General features: G+C 35.2%; 2 protein-coding genes across 2 annotated transcripts; both read left to right on the plus strand.

The window, feature by feature from the left end:
• Positions 1-354: 354 nt before the first annotated feature.
• LOC149239736 (uncharacterized) lies at positions 355-2784 on the plus strand. The gene is made up of 4 exons (XM_089369954.1): positions 355-402; positions 831-1135; positions 1229-1458; positions 2705-2784. Exons 1-4 carry the CDS (start codon positions 355-357, stop codon positions 2782-2784), a joined length of 663 nt encoding a protein of 220 aa, XP_089226080.1.
• Positions 2785-7986: 5202 nt separating this feature from the next.
• LOC149239737 (putative fatty acyl-CoA reductase 4) lies at positions 7987-13967 on the plus strand. The gene is made up of 10 exons (XM_089367185.1): positions 7987-8210; positions 8301-8404; positions 8951-9156; positions 9264-9364; positions 11419-11659; positions 11752-11913; positions 12725-12806; positions 12912-13178; positions 13372-13499; positions 13590-13967. The coding sequence occupies exons 1-10, from the start codon at positions 8135-8137 to the stop codon at positions 13735-13737; spliced, it is 1515 nt and encodes a 504-aa protein (XP_089223311.1). The 5' UTR covers positions 7987-8134; the 3' UTR covers positions 13738-13967.
• The last annotated feature ends 2579 nt before the right edge of the window (positions 13968-16546 follow it).

Genomic DNA, 16546 nt, shown 5'->3' on the forward strand with positions numbered 1-16546 from the left:
GAATGAAGAGCAAGTTTCTGCCTAAAGATTATCAAATTTACCTTTATAGACAAGTACAGAACCTGAAGCAGAGAATGATGACTATGAAGGAATATAATGAAGAATTTTATAAAGTTAACCTGAGAGCTGGTTATGTTGAAGATACCCTTGATAAAACAGTGAGGTTTGTGAATGGTCTACGAATGGAGATCCCAGACGAAATTAGTATTCTTTCTGCTAAGACCATAGAGGAAGCTTATCAGAGTGCTTTGAAGGCGGAGGAAAAGATTGCTAGGAAACAAAATGCCAGAAGAGGACGTGGCTCTGGTAGAGGTCGGGGATAGACCTTTGGCAGAGGTAGGACTGCCAATAGCCATGAAGAGGGCAGTAGTTCGAAGACTTCGATACAAAGTGAAAGGGAAGGTAACACCGGAGGAGGAAGGTCATACCAGTGAGGAAGAGGTAATGGCATAGGTAGAGGAAATGCCTATCAGTGTCACAAGTGGGGACACAGGTCCTTTGAATGTCCTGAAAATGAACAAACTAGGCAGAGGGGAGCATATGTCACTCAGCCCGATGAAGCGGAGGCACCACCACAGGAGGTGGAAAATATGCCAAAGACTGGGGAAGCCTTGGTGTTGAACAAGGTATTATTAAAACCAACTAAGGAAGTAGATGATTAGACACAGTGGAAAGCATTGTTCCGAACTGTATGCAAGTCGTATGGGAAATGCTGCAAATTAATTATAGACAGTGGAAGTACTGATAATCTGGTAGCTACTAAAATTGTGGGAAAATTGGGTTTGAAGAAGTTGAAACACCCAACTCCATACAGGGTGTCATGGTTGCAGAAATGCCACCAACTATTGGTCGATGAGCAGTGTGAAGTAGAGTTTCATATTGGCAAGTACAAGGACAAGGTGACTTGCGATATCATGCCTATGGTTGCGTGCCATATTCTGTTGGGCAGACCATGGCAATATGATAGGAAGGTCGTCCATGACGGGCCAACAAATTGTTACAAGTTTGTTAAAGATGGGATAAAGCATAACCTAGTGCACATGAAGGAAGAGGATGCGGCAGAAACCAATGGGACAAAAGCACTATTGTTAGGCGGAAAAGAGTTTTTGCAACAGATGGAGGATGATGAGGTGAAGTATGCAATTGTGTGAAGACCAAAACCAGTATTGATCCATACTGAACTCATCAACATACCTAAAGAGATATAGGACATGCTGTAAAAGTTCAGTGATATTGTGGTAGATGATCTACCGGACGAATTACCACCAAAGCAGAGCATTAGTCACCATATTGATTTTATTCTAGGAGCTAGTTTGCCGAACAAGGCTGCCTACCAGATGAGTCCGAAGGATAATGAAGAAATTCGGAAGCAAGTGCAGGATTTGTTGGATAAAGCACTGATTCGGGAGAGTTTAAGCCCTTATGCAGTTCCGACTGTTTTAGCTCCCAAGAAAGGAGGTGAGTGGCAAATGTGCATGGATTCCCGAACCATTAACAAGATTACTATTAGGTACAGGTTCCCTTTACCTTGAATGGATGACATGATGGATTGTTTGAGAGGAGCAACATACTTTTCAAAGATAGAACTGAAAAGCGGCTACCACCAAATCAGAATTCGAGAAGGTGACGAGTGGAAGACAACTTTCAAGACTAATGAAGGCTTGTATGAATGGTTGGTTATGCCATTTGGATTGAGCAACACCCTAGCACATTCATGCAGTTGATGAACGAGGTGCTAAAGGAATTCATTGGAAAATTTGTGATTGTATATCTGGATGATATACTTATTTTCAGCAAGACGAAGGAAGAACATTTTTGACACGTAAGGTATGTATTGGAAAAATTACAGCAGAATAAATTACTGATAAATTTGAAGAAATGTTCTTTTTCCAAGAAAGAATTAATTTATTTAGGATTTGTGATTTCTGAGAATAAACTAAAAATGGATCCAGAAAAGGTTGCAGCCATAGTTAGCTGGCCATCTCGCAAAAGTTTGTTTGAGGTACGTAGTTTCCATGGATTGGCAAGTTTTTATCAGAAATTTATTAAAAATTTCAGTGGGATTTGTGAATCCATGTTGGACACCATTAAGAAGACAAATCAGCCTTTCCATTGGACAAAAATGGCAGAGAAGAGTTTTCAGCTGCTCAAAAGGAAAATTATTGAAAAACTGATTTTCAGATTACCAAACTTTAACAAACATTTTCAAGTTCGTTGTGATGCCAGTGGGATAGCCATTGGTGTAGTGCTCAGTCAAGAGGACAAGCCAGTAGCCTATTTCAGTGAGAAACTAAATGAAATTAGGCAGAAGTACACATCTTATGACAAGGAATTTTACGCAGTGGTTCAAGCGCTGAAGCATTGGAGACATTACCTATTGACCAATGAATTTGTCTTTTTTTCAGACAATTTTGCATTGTAGTATATTATGTAGCAGCATAAGTTGAACCATAAACATCCGAAGTGGGTGGAGTACTTACAGAGTTTTACGTTTCTGTTGAAACACATTAGCGGTCAAGCCAACAAAGTGGCAGATGCATTAAGCAGGAGGAATTTGATCCTATAGGAAAATACGATACAAGTATTAGGATTTGAACATCTTAAGGACTTGTATGAGGCAGATGCAGATTTTAAGGAAGCTTATGAAGCTTGCCAAAATCCGTTGTTGAGAGATAACAGTTCATGGCTGAACCATAATATGCAGGAAGGGTCACTGTTCAAAGGAGCGCAGTTGTGTATTTCGGAATGTTTGATGAGAGAGAACTTAATCTAGGAAAAGCATAATGGAGGTTTAGCCAGACATTTTGGCATAGACAAGACCTTGGATCAATTGAGTCACTTTTACTATTGGCTCAAGATGCGCGGAGATGTACAGAGGTTTGTGACTAGATGCAAAGTGTGTCAGCTTGCAAAGGGACATAGCCAGAACACAGGGTTGTATACGCCCTTGCCTATTCCGAATAGAGCATGGGACTTTGTCAGTTTAGACTTTGTCTTAGGTCTGCCAAAGACACAACGGGGATTCGATTCCATCAAGGTGGTGGTGGATCGTTTCACCAAAATGGCACATTTCATTCCATGCAGGAAAACCAGTGACGCCACACATGTAGCACATTTGTTCTTTACCAAGATATTCAGATTAAATGGCTTTCCGAAGTCTATTGTTTCGGATCAAGGCGTTAATTTTACAAGACATTTTTGGTGAACCCTATGGAAAAAATTAGACAACAAACTAAGCTTCAGCTTAGCTTATCACCCGCAGACAGATGGTCAAACCGAAGTGGTGAACCGAAGTCTAGGAAACTTATTGAGGAGTTTGGTTGGAAAAAAATTTCAATAGTGGGATCGTGTGCTTGCACAAGCGGAATTTTCTTATAACGATTTGCCCAACTGAAGCACTAGCAGTAGTCCTTTCCAGATCTTATATGGAATGCACCCACATGGAGTACATGAGTTATGGGATTTGGGACAGCTGGAGTGTACGAGTGCTAATGGTGAAGATTTCATAAAGGAAATCAACGATCTTCATGAATAGGTGAAATTAAAATTGCAAGACAACAGCCAAAGATACAAGCAGAAGGTAGATTTGAAAAGGTGGGAGGTACAATTAAACATAGGAGACCTGGTATTAGCACACCTAAAGGCGAATACAACAAGTTGAAATGGAAAAAAGTTGTGCCTTGCAGGATTCTTCGAAAGTTTTCTGCGAATGCTTACGAATTGCAGCTACCCCCAGGTATTAGAATTTCACCCATTTTCAATGTGGCAGATCTGTACCCCTCCACTGCAGCAGATGAAGAAGACAGTTTAGAAAGATGAACACGGACACCCAGAAAGAGAATGATTCGTGGATTAAACAAATGCCCCCAGCAAAGCCTCTAGAGATCGGACAGATCCTAGATACCCAGGTGGCCAGATGGACTCGAAGGAATGAATATTTGTAGTACCTAGTCAAGTGGAAGGGTCATCCTATTGAAGATAGTTCTTGGTTAGATGCTAGCTAGATTCAAAGCACTAGGTACTCTATTAAAGAACTCATGGACAGGATCCATGAGTTTAATTTACCCCAAGAGCCTGATGCAGGAGAATCCGAGTGAAGAGGCAACAGTTGGGAGATGTTTTTTATTTTCGTTTTATTTTGACAGATAGAGAGGAAAACACTTCAAGTTTTTGTTTCATTTAGTTTCATTTTGTGTCATTTTAAATTAAGGCTGAATCAGCCATTGTTAGTTTTTAAATTAGACAAAATAGGATTAGTTAGGAACTTGTTTGAAGAAATTGTTTAGTAACTGAAAAGTAACTGAGGAACAGTTCCTCAAACTATAAAGGAACTGCTGATAATGGATTGAAAAGGAAAAATCAGAGAGGAGGGAAGGGCTGCCATCCTGAGAGGAGAGAGAGCCCAAAAGTTGTAACCCAAAATTATTTGAATTCCTATGATGGCTAACAATTGAAAATATGTCATTTAATAAAGTAGATTAGATTTCATTACACTCTCTGTGTATAGATGTCTCAGGCATCAAAATGAAAGAAAGACAGTGCAACCATTTCTTTTCAAAAGATTCGAACAAGCATCGACAAGCATTCAGTAACAAGCAGGATTTCAAGACCGAGAACCAAATAGAGGTACACCAACACATAGATTTCTTTTCTGGATTTTCATTTTTTCGTTCAATAAAAATTCACTGTACAAAATATGTAACCTGGAAATTTTGAAGGGTTCCAAACCCATGAAACCAAAACACATTACAATCCACAGGCTACGCCTAAATCTTCTAGCAAGGGCATGAACACCTCAGAGATCACATACAGATACAAAGGACCCAAAACCTTAAGCATATAGCTGAGTTACAAATAAGAGCAAGCGACAAAACAACTGTAAACTAGACACAAACAAAGTAAGCAAGAAACCGCTACAGCCATGGAAAGACCCTACCCAGGTTCCCTAAGCCTGCAAGCAGTTCCCAAGGCGAAGCTATGGAGCAGCGCTTCCCTAGAAGGGCCTGCACACCACCACAGAGCAGGGAAGTGGTCAGTATTGAACCACAAAAATAAAAAAGATAATAGTGAATAGCCAACTAGAAGGAGAACGAGGACTTTACCTGGAGAAGAACCGCTTTCAAGACGGAGGATGAGAGCCGAGACCCACAACAGAGGGTTTCCACCAGTGGATGAGCCATGGACACGTTCTGCCTACGCACAAAGGAGCCAGAGCATTAGGACCTTTAAAAACAAGGAGTGAAATTGAAATCGGAAGGAGGAGCTTACCTGAGATTGAGGGCACCGAGTCGTCCTGTGCAGCAGCCAAGCAGGGACCTGAGATTTGCAGAGCCGAACCATAACCAGACCCCACATCAACAAACAAATCACCACAAACCAAATAGAGATGAGCTCAAAGCAAATAACAAAGATAAACAGACTTGCGAGAGGAAGAAGACCTGAAACCCTCCAAACACCAGAGTAGTGAGTCGCTACAGAGAATGAGCAGAGGCATAGCAACGACAGACCACAGAGAACGAGCAAAGGCATAGCACCAATAAACCACAGAGAACCAACAAAGCACATTAAACCGCCATACGAAGCAAACATGGCACAATACTTACCATCCATCGTGAATATGAAGTGAACACAGAGCACCCGCAGAGCCAAACTATCACAAAGGAGAAATGACCTCCAAACACCTTTGGTGAAAGTGATAATCCTTAGTCACAAGCCCGAGGTCAGTATAGAGGGTAGACAACAAACATTAAACCACAATAAAGTCACACACCACAAAACCCTGCCACCAAACTTAACTCGAATTGAAGAATTAAACTGGCACAGCCACACATCCCTCCTCAGGATCTCCACCACATCCACTAGTTCACAACCTAGCTCAAGAGTGTTGTCAGCAGTGTCCTACCTGATCTTATGTTTCTCTCCCTTTCTCGAGATACCTCCAACTCTTTTTCCCTTGCTATCCTTGGCAATGTTTTATCCCTCTTAGATGTTTTATCTCTAGGGAGAAAGAGAGTAACTCTCTACTGAAAATCTCATTTTGGGTCTCTTAAGGAATTTTGAACACTTTATTTTTTTTAAAAACAAAATAAACTTATAAAAAAAAAATTGTTTTCATCAAATTTTCCCTAAACAATTATGTACCGAGTCAAATCTACATAGTAAAATTACTTTAAAGATTTACGATACCCTAGGCAGTTACACTTCTCTAAACAAAGAGATTTTTTTATCATATAAAATATGATTAATAACTTTTTTTTATAATATTTCTATTTTCAATTTCCTTCATCATAATAAAAAGTAATTTGATGAAAATTAAATCAAATTATGCACCTTACCAAAAACTGTGAACGGTAAATGAGGACAAATAGGTAACGATTTATAAGAATTTTAAAAACTAAATGAGTGGTCGGGGAAACCAATCAAAAGTAATTTTAATGCTAGTTGTAGACAAGTAATTATAACTCATAACATATCTATTTTCATGTTTTAGATATATGTTTTTAGGTTTTAAAATCGGTTAAAAAGTTTCCTGTGGAGATCAACAAAATCAATATTATGAAAGTTAAATTTAATATTAAAGAAATATATAAATATATATATATATATATATATATATATATATATTATTATTATTATTATTATTATTATTTAAAAAAATTAAATAAAAATTTTAAAAAATAATTAAAATAAAAATAAGTATTTTTTTATTATTATTATTATTAAAATATTAAAATAAAAATTTAAAATAATGATTAAAATAAAAATATGAATTTTAAGGTAATTTTTTTAAAATATTATTTTTATTTGTGTGAGTTTGATAATATATTTTTTAATAGAACTGTAATGTCTTGTAAATGTATAAAAGAAAATTTATAAATTTTTAGATTTGTCCAAATTATCCTTATATATTTTAAATTTGTGCTTTTGTCAACAAAACATAACTCAAAATTTTAAAAAATAAAACTATTTTTATTTTTTTAATTTTAATTTTCAAAAATTAATTAAAAATAAATAAATAATGATAATTTCCATAAAACCGTGTTACACATCAATACCCTTCCAGTTAATTGGATCCTCAACTAATTTTTTTTCTGAGAAAAAAATCAACATGTATATTATATTAATATTATATTAATTATAATATTATAATATTATATTAATTGGATCCTCAACTAATATACAACACTCTTTGAACTTTGCTGTAATTTTAACAAGGATACATCCCTCTTCGGAGTATGTCATCAGCATCTACTATGAATACATAAAAGTGCCCTTACAATAATAATTTGATTTAGTAATTTAACATCTATTTCTAGTGGGTGGGAGGTAGATTGTTCGCCTACCCACCCAACTTCAATTTTGGCAAATGCAATTTCCGCACCCAACTTCAATTTTGGCAAATGTTAAGTCTAAAAAGGCGACTGTCATTTTAAAGTTATTCAGGTTTTGCAAGTTTGTCAGAGTATCGAACGTGCAAGGCAGTGGCAAGTCTAAGAAGGCCAGTCATTTGTCAAAGTATCGAACGTGCAAGGCAGTACACTGTCAAACAGATTTTCGAGGTGTCGTTGTTTGATTTGCAATTTCAAAATTTATGAAGTATTGGTGGTGTTATGTTGCTTCGTCACATATTCGCTACAGGTCTGCACATTCAAAGTAGTGTAAAGTCATTGCATCACTTGGCTGATTGGTAAGGAGTCTCTTGTTCACCTATCCAATTTTCTCGACTTCGTGTGTAGCGACATATGTAGTCGATAATTTACACTACATACCTATACAATAGTGAGTAGTTCGCTTCCGTTTACTCATTATGTGTCATTACAAACGATCTTCGACCATACATGTATATAATGATTTCGCAATGTCATTATGATGATACAATTTAAGCGATTGAGTGCGGGTTGTATGTATCGTAACTGGTTCGATTCCCTGAAATATTTCGTGCACGTTTCTAGGTTTGGAAAAGATAAAACTTAAACACAATGTAGTGAATTCCTGTACTGCCCACTTCAGTCCAAGCATCCTGCATGATACATAAAAACTCCTCCATACTCACGATCAACACCTATCAGATACACCTATTTGCTACTCATTCTTTCAGCAGGATCTGCCAGATTTGTGTAGTGTTAAGTGAGAGATGGCTTCGAACGTTCTAGGATTTCTCAAGGACAAGAACATATTAGTGACTGGATCAACCGGTTTCCTAGGCAAAAGTATGTTAGGCTTTATTAATGTTAAATTGATCTTTACATACCTTTGGGTTTCATGATAGCAAATTGTTAAGGGTTGTTTACTTGGTGCAGTTTTCGTGGAGAAAATCTTGCGTATACAGCCTGAGATTAGCTGCATTTATGTTTTGCTGAGGGCTGAAGATGTAGAGTCTGCCAGAAACCGATTTCAAAAGGAAGTAAGAAATTTCATACGGACATTCATTGAGAATTAATTTTTTATGTATAAATTTGATTCAAAAACGGATGAAAACTATAGATTTATGCTAGTGCAAAGTTTAATCCATTGATTCTTGGGTTGTTGTCTTTTTAGATTGATCCAACATGTTAATTCATAGAAATTATAGCTTTATGATAGTATGAGTTTCACCAATGGTCTTTTGGGTTGTGGTTCTTGGAATTATCTTTATTTAGACTTGGGGAATATCTCATAATGCGATGGTTTGCGATGGTTATAGTTATGGGAGATGTCAAATAAGATTCTAAGATATTTTCGGAATCTGCAATCCATATAAGTGTAGAATTAGCTCTTGTATGATATAAAATATTAAGAATTAGAAAATTAATAGATTCAACGAAAAATTCTGTATAATATTTGATCAATGACGTTTTAAGGGGCGAATTATCCGTGTAAATTTTATATATTTGACTGTTTGAATGCCTCCAATCGATCTCCTCAGTGCTTAGAAATTAATCGTAGACCTACAAACCCCTTTGAATGACAGGTTATGAGGCTGGAGTTGTTCAAGATTCTGAGGGAGCAACACGGAGACAATTTTGAAAGCTTCATATTCAAGAAAGTCGTTCCTGTTGTTGGAGACGTTGCAGTGGATCATAATCTTGGAATTGATGAGGAGGCCACGAGAGAGCATCTCTGGGAAAATCTGGACGCCATTGTTAATAACGCAGCAAGCACAGCGTTTGACGACAGGTTTGCCTAGTTCTAGTTATACCTAGGAAAAGGCTCTGTTTGCAAAACCTAACCTATCTCGGTTGCAAAACCTAACTTATTCAACCAAACGCTCTTGCAAAATGTAGATATGATACCTCTCTCAACGTCAACACAAAGGGAGCTCAAAATATAGTGGAATTCGCCAAACGATGCCGGAAGCTTCAAATCCTTCTGCATGTGTCAACAGGTAAGGGAAGATGCTTGTACTCATAATAATATGGAGTTATACGTTTGAAGATTTAATTTTAAAATATTTTATAAACGGTGACTAAATTTGTTAAGTTCAGATTTGTTAATTTTTTTTCCGGTTTTGTAATGTATATAAATATATAATTTATTTATATTAACAATCATTTAATTTATATAATTATTATAATATATTTATATATTTATTTATATTAACAATCATTTAATTTATATAATTATTATAATATATTTATATTATAAAATTTATGACGTAAATATTATGACGTTAAAATTTATGACGTTAAATATTATGACGTTAAAGGTACTATTAGCTAAGTTGCAAATTAAATTAAATCAATTAATGCACCTTGTCAACCAACTATAAAGTGTAAGTGAAAGTAAATAGGTAACGATTTTATAAGAATTTTAAAAACTAAAATGAGTGGTCAGAAATCAATCATACTTAATTTTAAATCTAGGGTAAAACATGAACGAATATGTTTTTATAATTTGGGTATATAGTTTTGGAATTGGTTAAAAAATTCTGCCTTCCAAATCAACAGAATCAATATTATATCACGGTTAAATTTATATATAGATATTTTTTATCAATATTTAAAATTGATTAAAATAAAAAATTTAAAATGATTAAAATATAAATATAAATTTATATATTTTGAATTTGATGATATATATTTTAATAAAATTGTAATTTTTTGAAGTATATAAATTTTTAAATTTGTATTTATTATCTTTATACATTTCAAACTTATTATTTTAATTAATTTCTCTAACAAAATTAACACAAACATTCTTTGAATTTGTTTACCATAACTCTTATTTGATCGAAAATCAAGATTAATATTTTAATATTAAATAAAATACACCGTTAAACTTTTCATCAAAGATACATCTGCAAAATTTTACAATAACCACCGTAAATCAATACGTTTCCAATTAATTGCGTCATCACTCTTTATAGTTTATTGTATTTTTTAATAAGATACATGATACTGTGTCATCAACATTGATGATCAATAAACATAAAAGTGCATGACATAATATAGAACTTTAAATATAACGACGGAGAGACAAGGAAAACCAGATTGTTACAGTATTTAGATATATTACATAACTTATAGTAAAATAAAGTCGAGGCTTTGTTAATTCGAATTGCTTAACTTATAATAAAATAAAGTGGAGGCTTTGTCAATTAAAATTGGTTAACTTATAATAAAATAAATTTGAGGCTTTGTTAATTTAAATAGGTTAAATTAATTGATGTTTAAAAAGTAAATAGACGCATTATCTTTTAGATATATAATATTAAAGAAAAACCCATAACCTTAAAAAGCTACCTGTATGATTAACACAAAACCCTTAATCTTAAAAAGCTACCTGTATGATTAACACTTTGAGAATGTTAAAACTAAATGCATGATTAAAACTTTCTAAATTTAGACTCAAACTCTATGCAAGATTAAAAAAACTACAGAATAATGAAAACTTCATTATTCCATCGCTATCTTTCATGGTTAAGGTTACGATAATTTCATATTCCAACCTCATCTTTCATGCCTTGATTGGATTACACTTTTGTCCAGCCAAGATTATTGTTTTCTTCTATATGTGCAATCATGTAGCATAACAGGTATGTCCACAAAGTTTTTTCACATCTAAAATAGAAAAGTATTAAAAAAAAAAAAAAAAGGTTAAAATTGGTAAATAAAGTGAGATTTTTGTAAATTTATGTCTCAAACTAAAATTTCAGAAAATTTAAGTGGAATATTTGTAAATTTATTCCAAATACCAAAATTCTGAAATTCTAAATATCATAAATAATAATAAAACTTGTTTTCTTGTTACTTCTATCTTCCTTCACTAAAAATAAAAATCCGAATTTCTTACCAAATTAGTAATAGAACTTGTTTTCATATTACTTATATCTTTTTATACTAAAGGTTCAAATTTCCTCCATTTATAATAAATAAAAAAAGAATTACCATCCTCATACATTCACAGACTTAGACTTATCTTTGTTTAATGTGGCAAAAGCTTACGTTATAGGACATGGAAAAGGAAGAATTATGGAGAAGCCTGTGGAGATGGGAGAAACTATAACGGCCGGCAATGGACCTGAGGACGAAGGCGGTCCACCTTTCGTAGACATTAAAGCGGAAATTGATTTGCTGGAGAAAACACTCACCGAGATACATATGAACTCGTCTACCCGCACAGGCCAAAGTTCTTTACAAGATGCAGATACCAAACGTCTAAAAGAATTGGGCTTAGAGAGGTTTGTCACCCTCAGAAGCCATTTAATCGTACTTTGCATAGATGTATAAATCTGAAAATGGGAGTTAGGTTCATTCATGGAGGTCTTAACAGGGCTAGGAGATTTGGGTGGCCGAATACTTACACATTCACCAAAGCCATGGGAGACATGCTAGTAGAAAATCTGAGAGGAAATCTTCCAGTGGTGGTTCTCCGACCAAGTATTATTGAAAGCACTTTGGCAGAGCCCTTCCCTGGTTGGATGGAAGGCACCAGGTATTCGTAATCAACCATATTTTGCAATCCAGAAAAATTAGTTTCTTTTGTGATATTGTTATCAGTGAGTATAGATTTGAATTTATTAAATAACCAGAAATTGAGCATGAGGGTTTCAACTGACATACATGACCTCGTCATGGAAAAACAATATTCACAATATAGATTATTAATGATTGCTTTGTGTAAATGAGCTAAAGCATGTATAGGTGACAGTAATCATCACACTTTTCACAATATTCACAATATAGATTATTAATGATTGCTTTGTGTAAATGAGCTAAAGCATGTATAGGAGACAGTAATCATCACACTTTTCACAATCTCAACTCTGTGATGCCTGGTTATAGGTGACAGTAATCATCACACTTTTCACAATCTCAACTCAGTGATGCCTGGTTTTATCCAATTTTCAGTAGTAATCATTACAAGTATCATAGTATGTAGAGTGCTTAAGGATTGCCATCTTTCCACATTAGTTGGACAACATTGGACAACATCTATTATTAGTGCTAATTGCTTCTTGAAATAAGCAAAACTATACCCAGATAGGTTGAAAGTTGAAACCATAACCCTTTCTCAATTTCAATTTAGGGATACATGATTCCACTATTTTACAGAAGCAACCACTGCAAAGATGTATAATGATTGCTCCATAAAATGGACCCAGCTATACACAGCTAAGTTGAACCATCACCCTTTCACAATTCAATCATAGAAATACCGGTTGGGGAGAACCTAGCCTTTGTATACAATTAAAATCACATTATTAATACTGATGATATGCATTTTTTGGAATGTATAATTGCAGAACCATAGACACTCTTATAGTAGCATACGGAAAAGGACGAATTTCATCCTTCTTAGCCGACCCAAACCTCATCCTTGACGTGGTTAGTCACTTCCTTCCACCATTTATCTCCAATCGCTTGCCCCCATATTATTGTTCATAACTATAAAAATATGTTTGTTTATTAATGATATTACTTGAAGAGCAGATTCCAGCAGATATGGTTGTAAACGCGATGATAGTAGCTATGGCCACACATGCTTCCCAGAATGGTCTCTTTATTTATCACACGGCATCATCTACTGGAAACCCGTTGCGTTCCTCTGTTGCAACGGACGCCGCTTATAATTACTTTTCGAAGAATCGTTGTGTTGGCAAAGATGGAAACATAGTTCGCGTAAAACCGCCGCTGTTTCTGGAGAGCATGAGCAGCTTTCGGGGATACATGTTTACACGTTACAAAGCACCACTACAGGCAAGCATCTCCTCCACATTTCTTTTCAACAAAGATTTAGAAATTGTAATAAAAGATTCAAAAGTTTGGATATTTTCCTTCATCATAATGAAGTTGACATGGATTTATGGAAAACGTGAAGTGACAAAATCTGCCTTAATGGTTGCAGAACAGTTAGCTAATTAAAACTGCTTGCATTGGTCATGTTGAACAGGTGCTTGGTCTTGTGGACAGTGTCTTCTGCAACATGTTCAGAGCACATTACACTCGTATGCTCCGAAATTACAACTTGGCCATGTATTTAGCAGAGTTGTATGAGCCCTACGCTTTCTTTCAGGGAAGGTAATGCCCGTGTCTACATTATTTTTTCTTTTTGTCAAACTTTGTATACGATTTTTCTTTTTGATAGCCGAATCTCTGGCCTTTTATCAGGTTCGATACAACCAATACTGAAAACTTGTTCAGAGAGATTTCGGCGGAAGACAGAAAAGCATTCAACTTCGACGTAAAATGCATTGATTGGACACATTACTTTTCCGAGGTTCATATTCCTGGAGTAGTCAAACACGTGCTCAGGTAAGATTGAATTGGCGGCCTGGAATCCTCGACCGGAGCTGGAATAAACGAGAAAGGAAACTCGTAGAGAAGCTGTCAATCGGCTCGACCATTGCCGAATAATAAAATTCTGTCTGTTCTCCTGTTGTAAAGCTTCAACGGATCTTATTGGGTGTATTTTTAATTCAATTGAATCATCGTGTACATTTGTTTTTCTATGATAAAATAAAATATCCGTGTGCTTCTCCGTCGTCAGCACTGAAGTTTTCTCAGTTGTGTTAGGTTATTGTTGGCTCTGACGTTGTTGGCTCGTCCTTATAAATTTTTAGTGGGTTATTGTTGGTTCTTAAGTTGTTGGATACGTTGGATTCTTTATATATATTTTTTGATTATAAAATTTATTATGGTATTTATTTTATTAGTCCAGTGTAGTTATCCGAAGCTTGCTTTTGCATTAACTGAAAATGGAAGACATGTGTGTGAATGAACAAAAGAAATTTATTCTCAATATGTATATGTTAAGCAAACCTCCCAGCAAGAGGAAAATTTTGTGAAGAAAAACCTTGAATCCTAGACCTCAATTATTTAATATCAGTAATATAGAAATCAAAATAAGAAATGCAGTCATAGAACATGATAATTACAATGCCATAAATGAAAGAGACAATTCTGCCTCCTGTTCAAATGAAGAAAAGTTTACACAACAACACTTTACAGCCTCTTAGAGCATCAATCTCATGGATGTTTCTTCCGCATAGCCATACGTTAAACTAAGTTGACTATAACACACTAGAAATAATGAAATCAAAGACTTGTCTTTCACCTTTTGCAAATAAAGGTCCCCTGCGAAATTTCAAGTGCTACAAACTAGGCATGAGTATCTATATTACTATACCCCCAACCCTCGAAAACTGTTATGATGATAATTGTCTCTTGTCCTGTTAGCTTGTTGCAAAGATTTAATAAGCATTATTCCATGTGCAATCATCTCCCGAGTTTTTCCTTGGTCGTCTGATATCAAAGGTAATAGTGCAAGAATATTTAAACTATAGACAATCCCTATAATAATACAAAAACCACTAATGTAGTTAATTTTTTTCTCTTTCAGGGATTACCTGACACACAATTCGTCAAAACCATAGACAATCAATCCTTCAAAAAAAGATTAAAGGATCAATAATATTATGAATTATTAAATAGTAAGTTAATCAACTAAAGCGTTAACAAGTCCAAAGAATTCGGAAAAATAGATGCATGCCCTCAAGTTCCCCCTAGGTTAGTTTTGTGTGGGCTCCCATCATCTTTGGAGCAAGATCAATCATGACCTTCGTCGCTTAGATTTGATCTATCAACTTTCCCACTTGTAAGAGGCTAAGTCTAAGGATCTCCTAGCCTTCAAATGTCACATTTCTAAAAGATCAAAAGGAAGTTTTAATGCCTTGACTAAGATCTAAGTGGCTCCCTCTTCACAATTTTTCATTATCCAAAATAGAGATCTTTATCTCTTTTCGTGCTCTTTTCTAAGGGAGATTCTTAGTTATAGAATCTATAGATAAAAATCATTGGTGCTTCTCTCTATCTAGGATCCTCTACTCTCTTCTTCACCAACCCCCCGCCTACTCGGTTGTTCTACTTTCAAGACACTTTCAAGGAACTCCCGTCCTAGAGCTTAGGATACTCTTCATCAGATCATCAAATAGAGCAACTCTAAGAGGTCACAATGCCAGAGACATAATACCTCAACATAAATTACCACTCTCCAAGCTCAACTTAGAAACCAGTCTTCTATTTGTAGTTTCTTCCTCCTAGCCTTGTGTTAGCAAAGATGGGTCTCCTCAATCTAAGGCTCCTCCAAGGCTCCATCCTGGGATTACACAGTCAAGCTCCATCAACCACAAGCACTCTCCTAATGACCCTCTCAAAATGCATCAAATCCTTCATAGTGATTGAGGTCTCGCATGATGAGACTTCTCCCCTCCCCTCTCTTCTAACCTCATCTTCTAGTTCCATAAACACTTGACATGTACGTATGGAGATTTCACTACATATTCATTGTTTGTCTCTGTTGTTCTCTTTCTTCGAATATCTTAAGCTTTTTGTAGTTTTATTATTAGATATTTTCATGTTGCTGTTAAGGTAGCTATAGGAGTTTCCTTTGCATTTACACTACGAATGACATTGAATGGACTCTTTTAGTGCCACTGACTTAATATCTGTGATCAATCATTGGAGAATGAGAAAATTATCTATCTTGTATTATCATGGCATCATAGAAATGTTGGAAAAAGGATAAAGTAAAGAGAACCCTACCATACTAGTATGCAAATAATTATTCTTTAAAAGTTTATTTTTCTTTTTGGGGAAGCCTATTATGGTGCCTAAAGAATGAATAAAGGAAAGTATATTTGCAATTATAGTGTGCACACATGTATATAAAAGTGGGGTGCATTCTAAAGACCCACTAGATCTGTATGTGCACACATGCATATAAAAGTGGGGTGCATTCTAAAACCTTACTGAATATGCAAGTGATTGAAAACTATGTCTGTATGACCATGTGCATGATAGGGCATTGGGTGCAAAATTAAATATATTTATAGGGAGAGGAAGAGTGTTTTCAATTCATATCCTACTTGTACATTCACGAGACCTTTTTCAGTGTCATCTCAAGTGAGGATTGATTTGGGTTCATATTAAAGAAATGTTAAAATTAAGTATTGACATATTATCCTGTGTAAGATCTGATATATATGGAGGCATTTAGTTTATTTTTATCCATGCTCTCATACATGATTAATATTTTATTTTAATCCATGCATTTAGATTATCCCATG

The sequence above is a fragment of the Pinus tabuliformis genome, chromosome 8 (assembly GCF_031772625.1).
Source record: "Pinus tabuliformis cultivar Carrire ecotype Pingquan chromosome 8, CPIR1, whole genome shotgun sequence".
In the NCBI taxonomy this organism is placed as follows: domain Eukaryota; kingdom Viridiplantae; phylum Streptophyta; class Pinopsida; order Pinales; family Pinaceae; genus Pinus; species Pinus tabuliformis.

What these genes read in the sequence shown, in the direction of transcription:
- LOC149239736 (XM_089369954.1), top strand. Translation starts at nt 355, where the DNA reads ATGAAGAGGGCAGTAGTTCGAAGACTTCGATACAAAGTGAAAGGGAAG. An exon ending in GATACAAAGTGAAAGGGAAG is followed by an intron (nt 403 to 830) that starts GTAACACCGGAG and finishes TCATGGTTGCAG; the next exon opens with AAATGCCACCAACTATTGGT. An exon ending in TTTAGCTCCCAAGAAAGGAG is followed by an intron (nt 1,459 to 2,704) that starts GTGAGTGGCAAA and finishes CATAATATGCAG; the next exon opens with GAAGGGTCACTGTTCAAAGG.
- LOC149239737 (XM_089367185.1), top strand. Translation starts at nt 8,135, where the DNA reads ATGGCTTCGAACGTTCTAGGATTTCTCAAGGACAAGAACATATTAGTG. An exon ending in GGTTGGATGGAAGGCACCAG is followed by an intron (nt 11,914 to 12,724) that starts GTATTCGTAATC and finishes GTATAATTGCAG; the next exon opens with AACCATAGACACTCTTATAG. An exon ending in GTTACAAAGCACCACTACAG is followed by an intron (nt 13,179 to 13,371) that starts GCAAGCATCTCC and finishes CATGTTGAACAG; the next exon opens with GTGCTTGGTCTTGTGGACAG.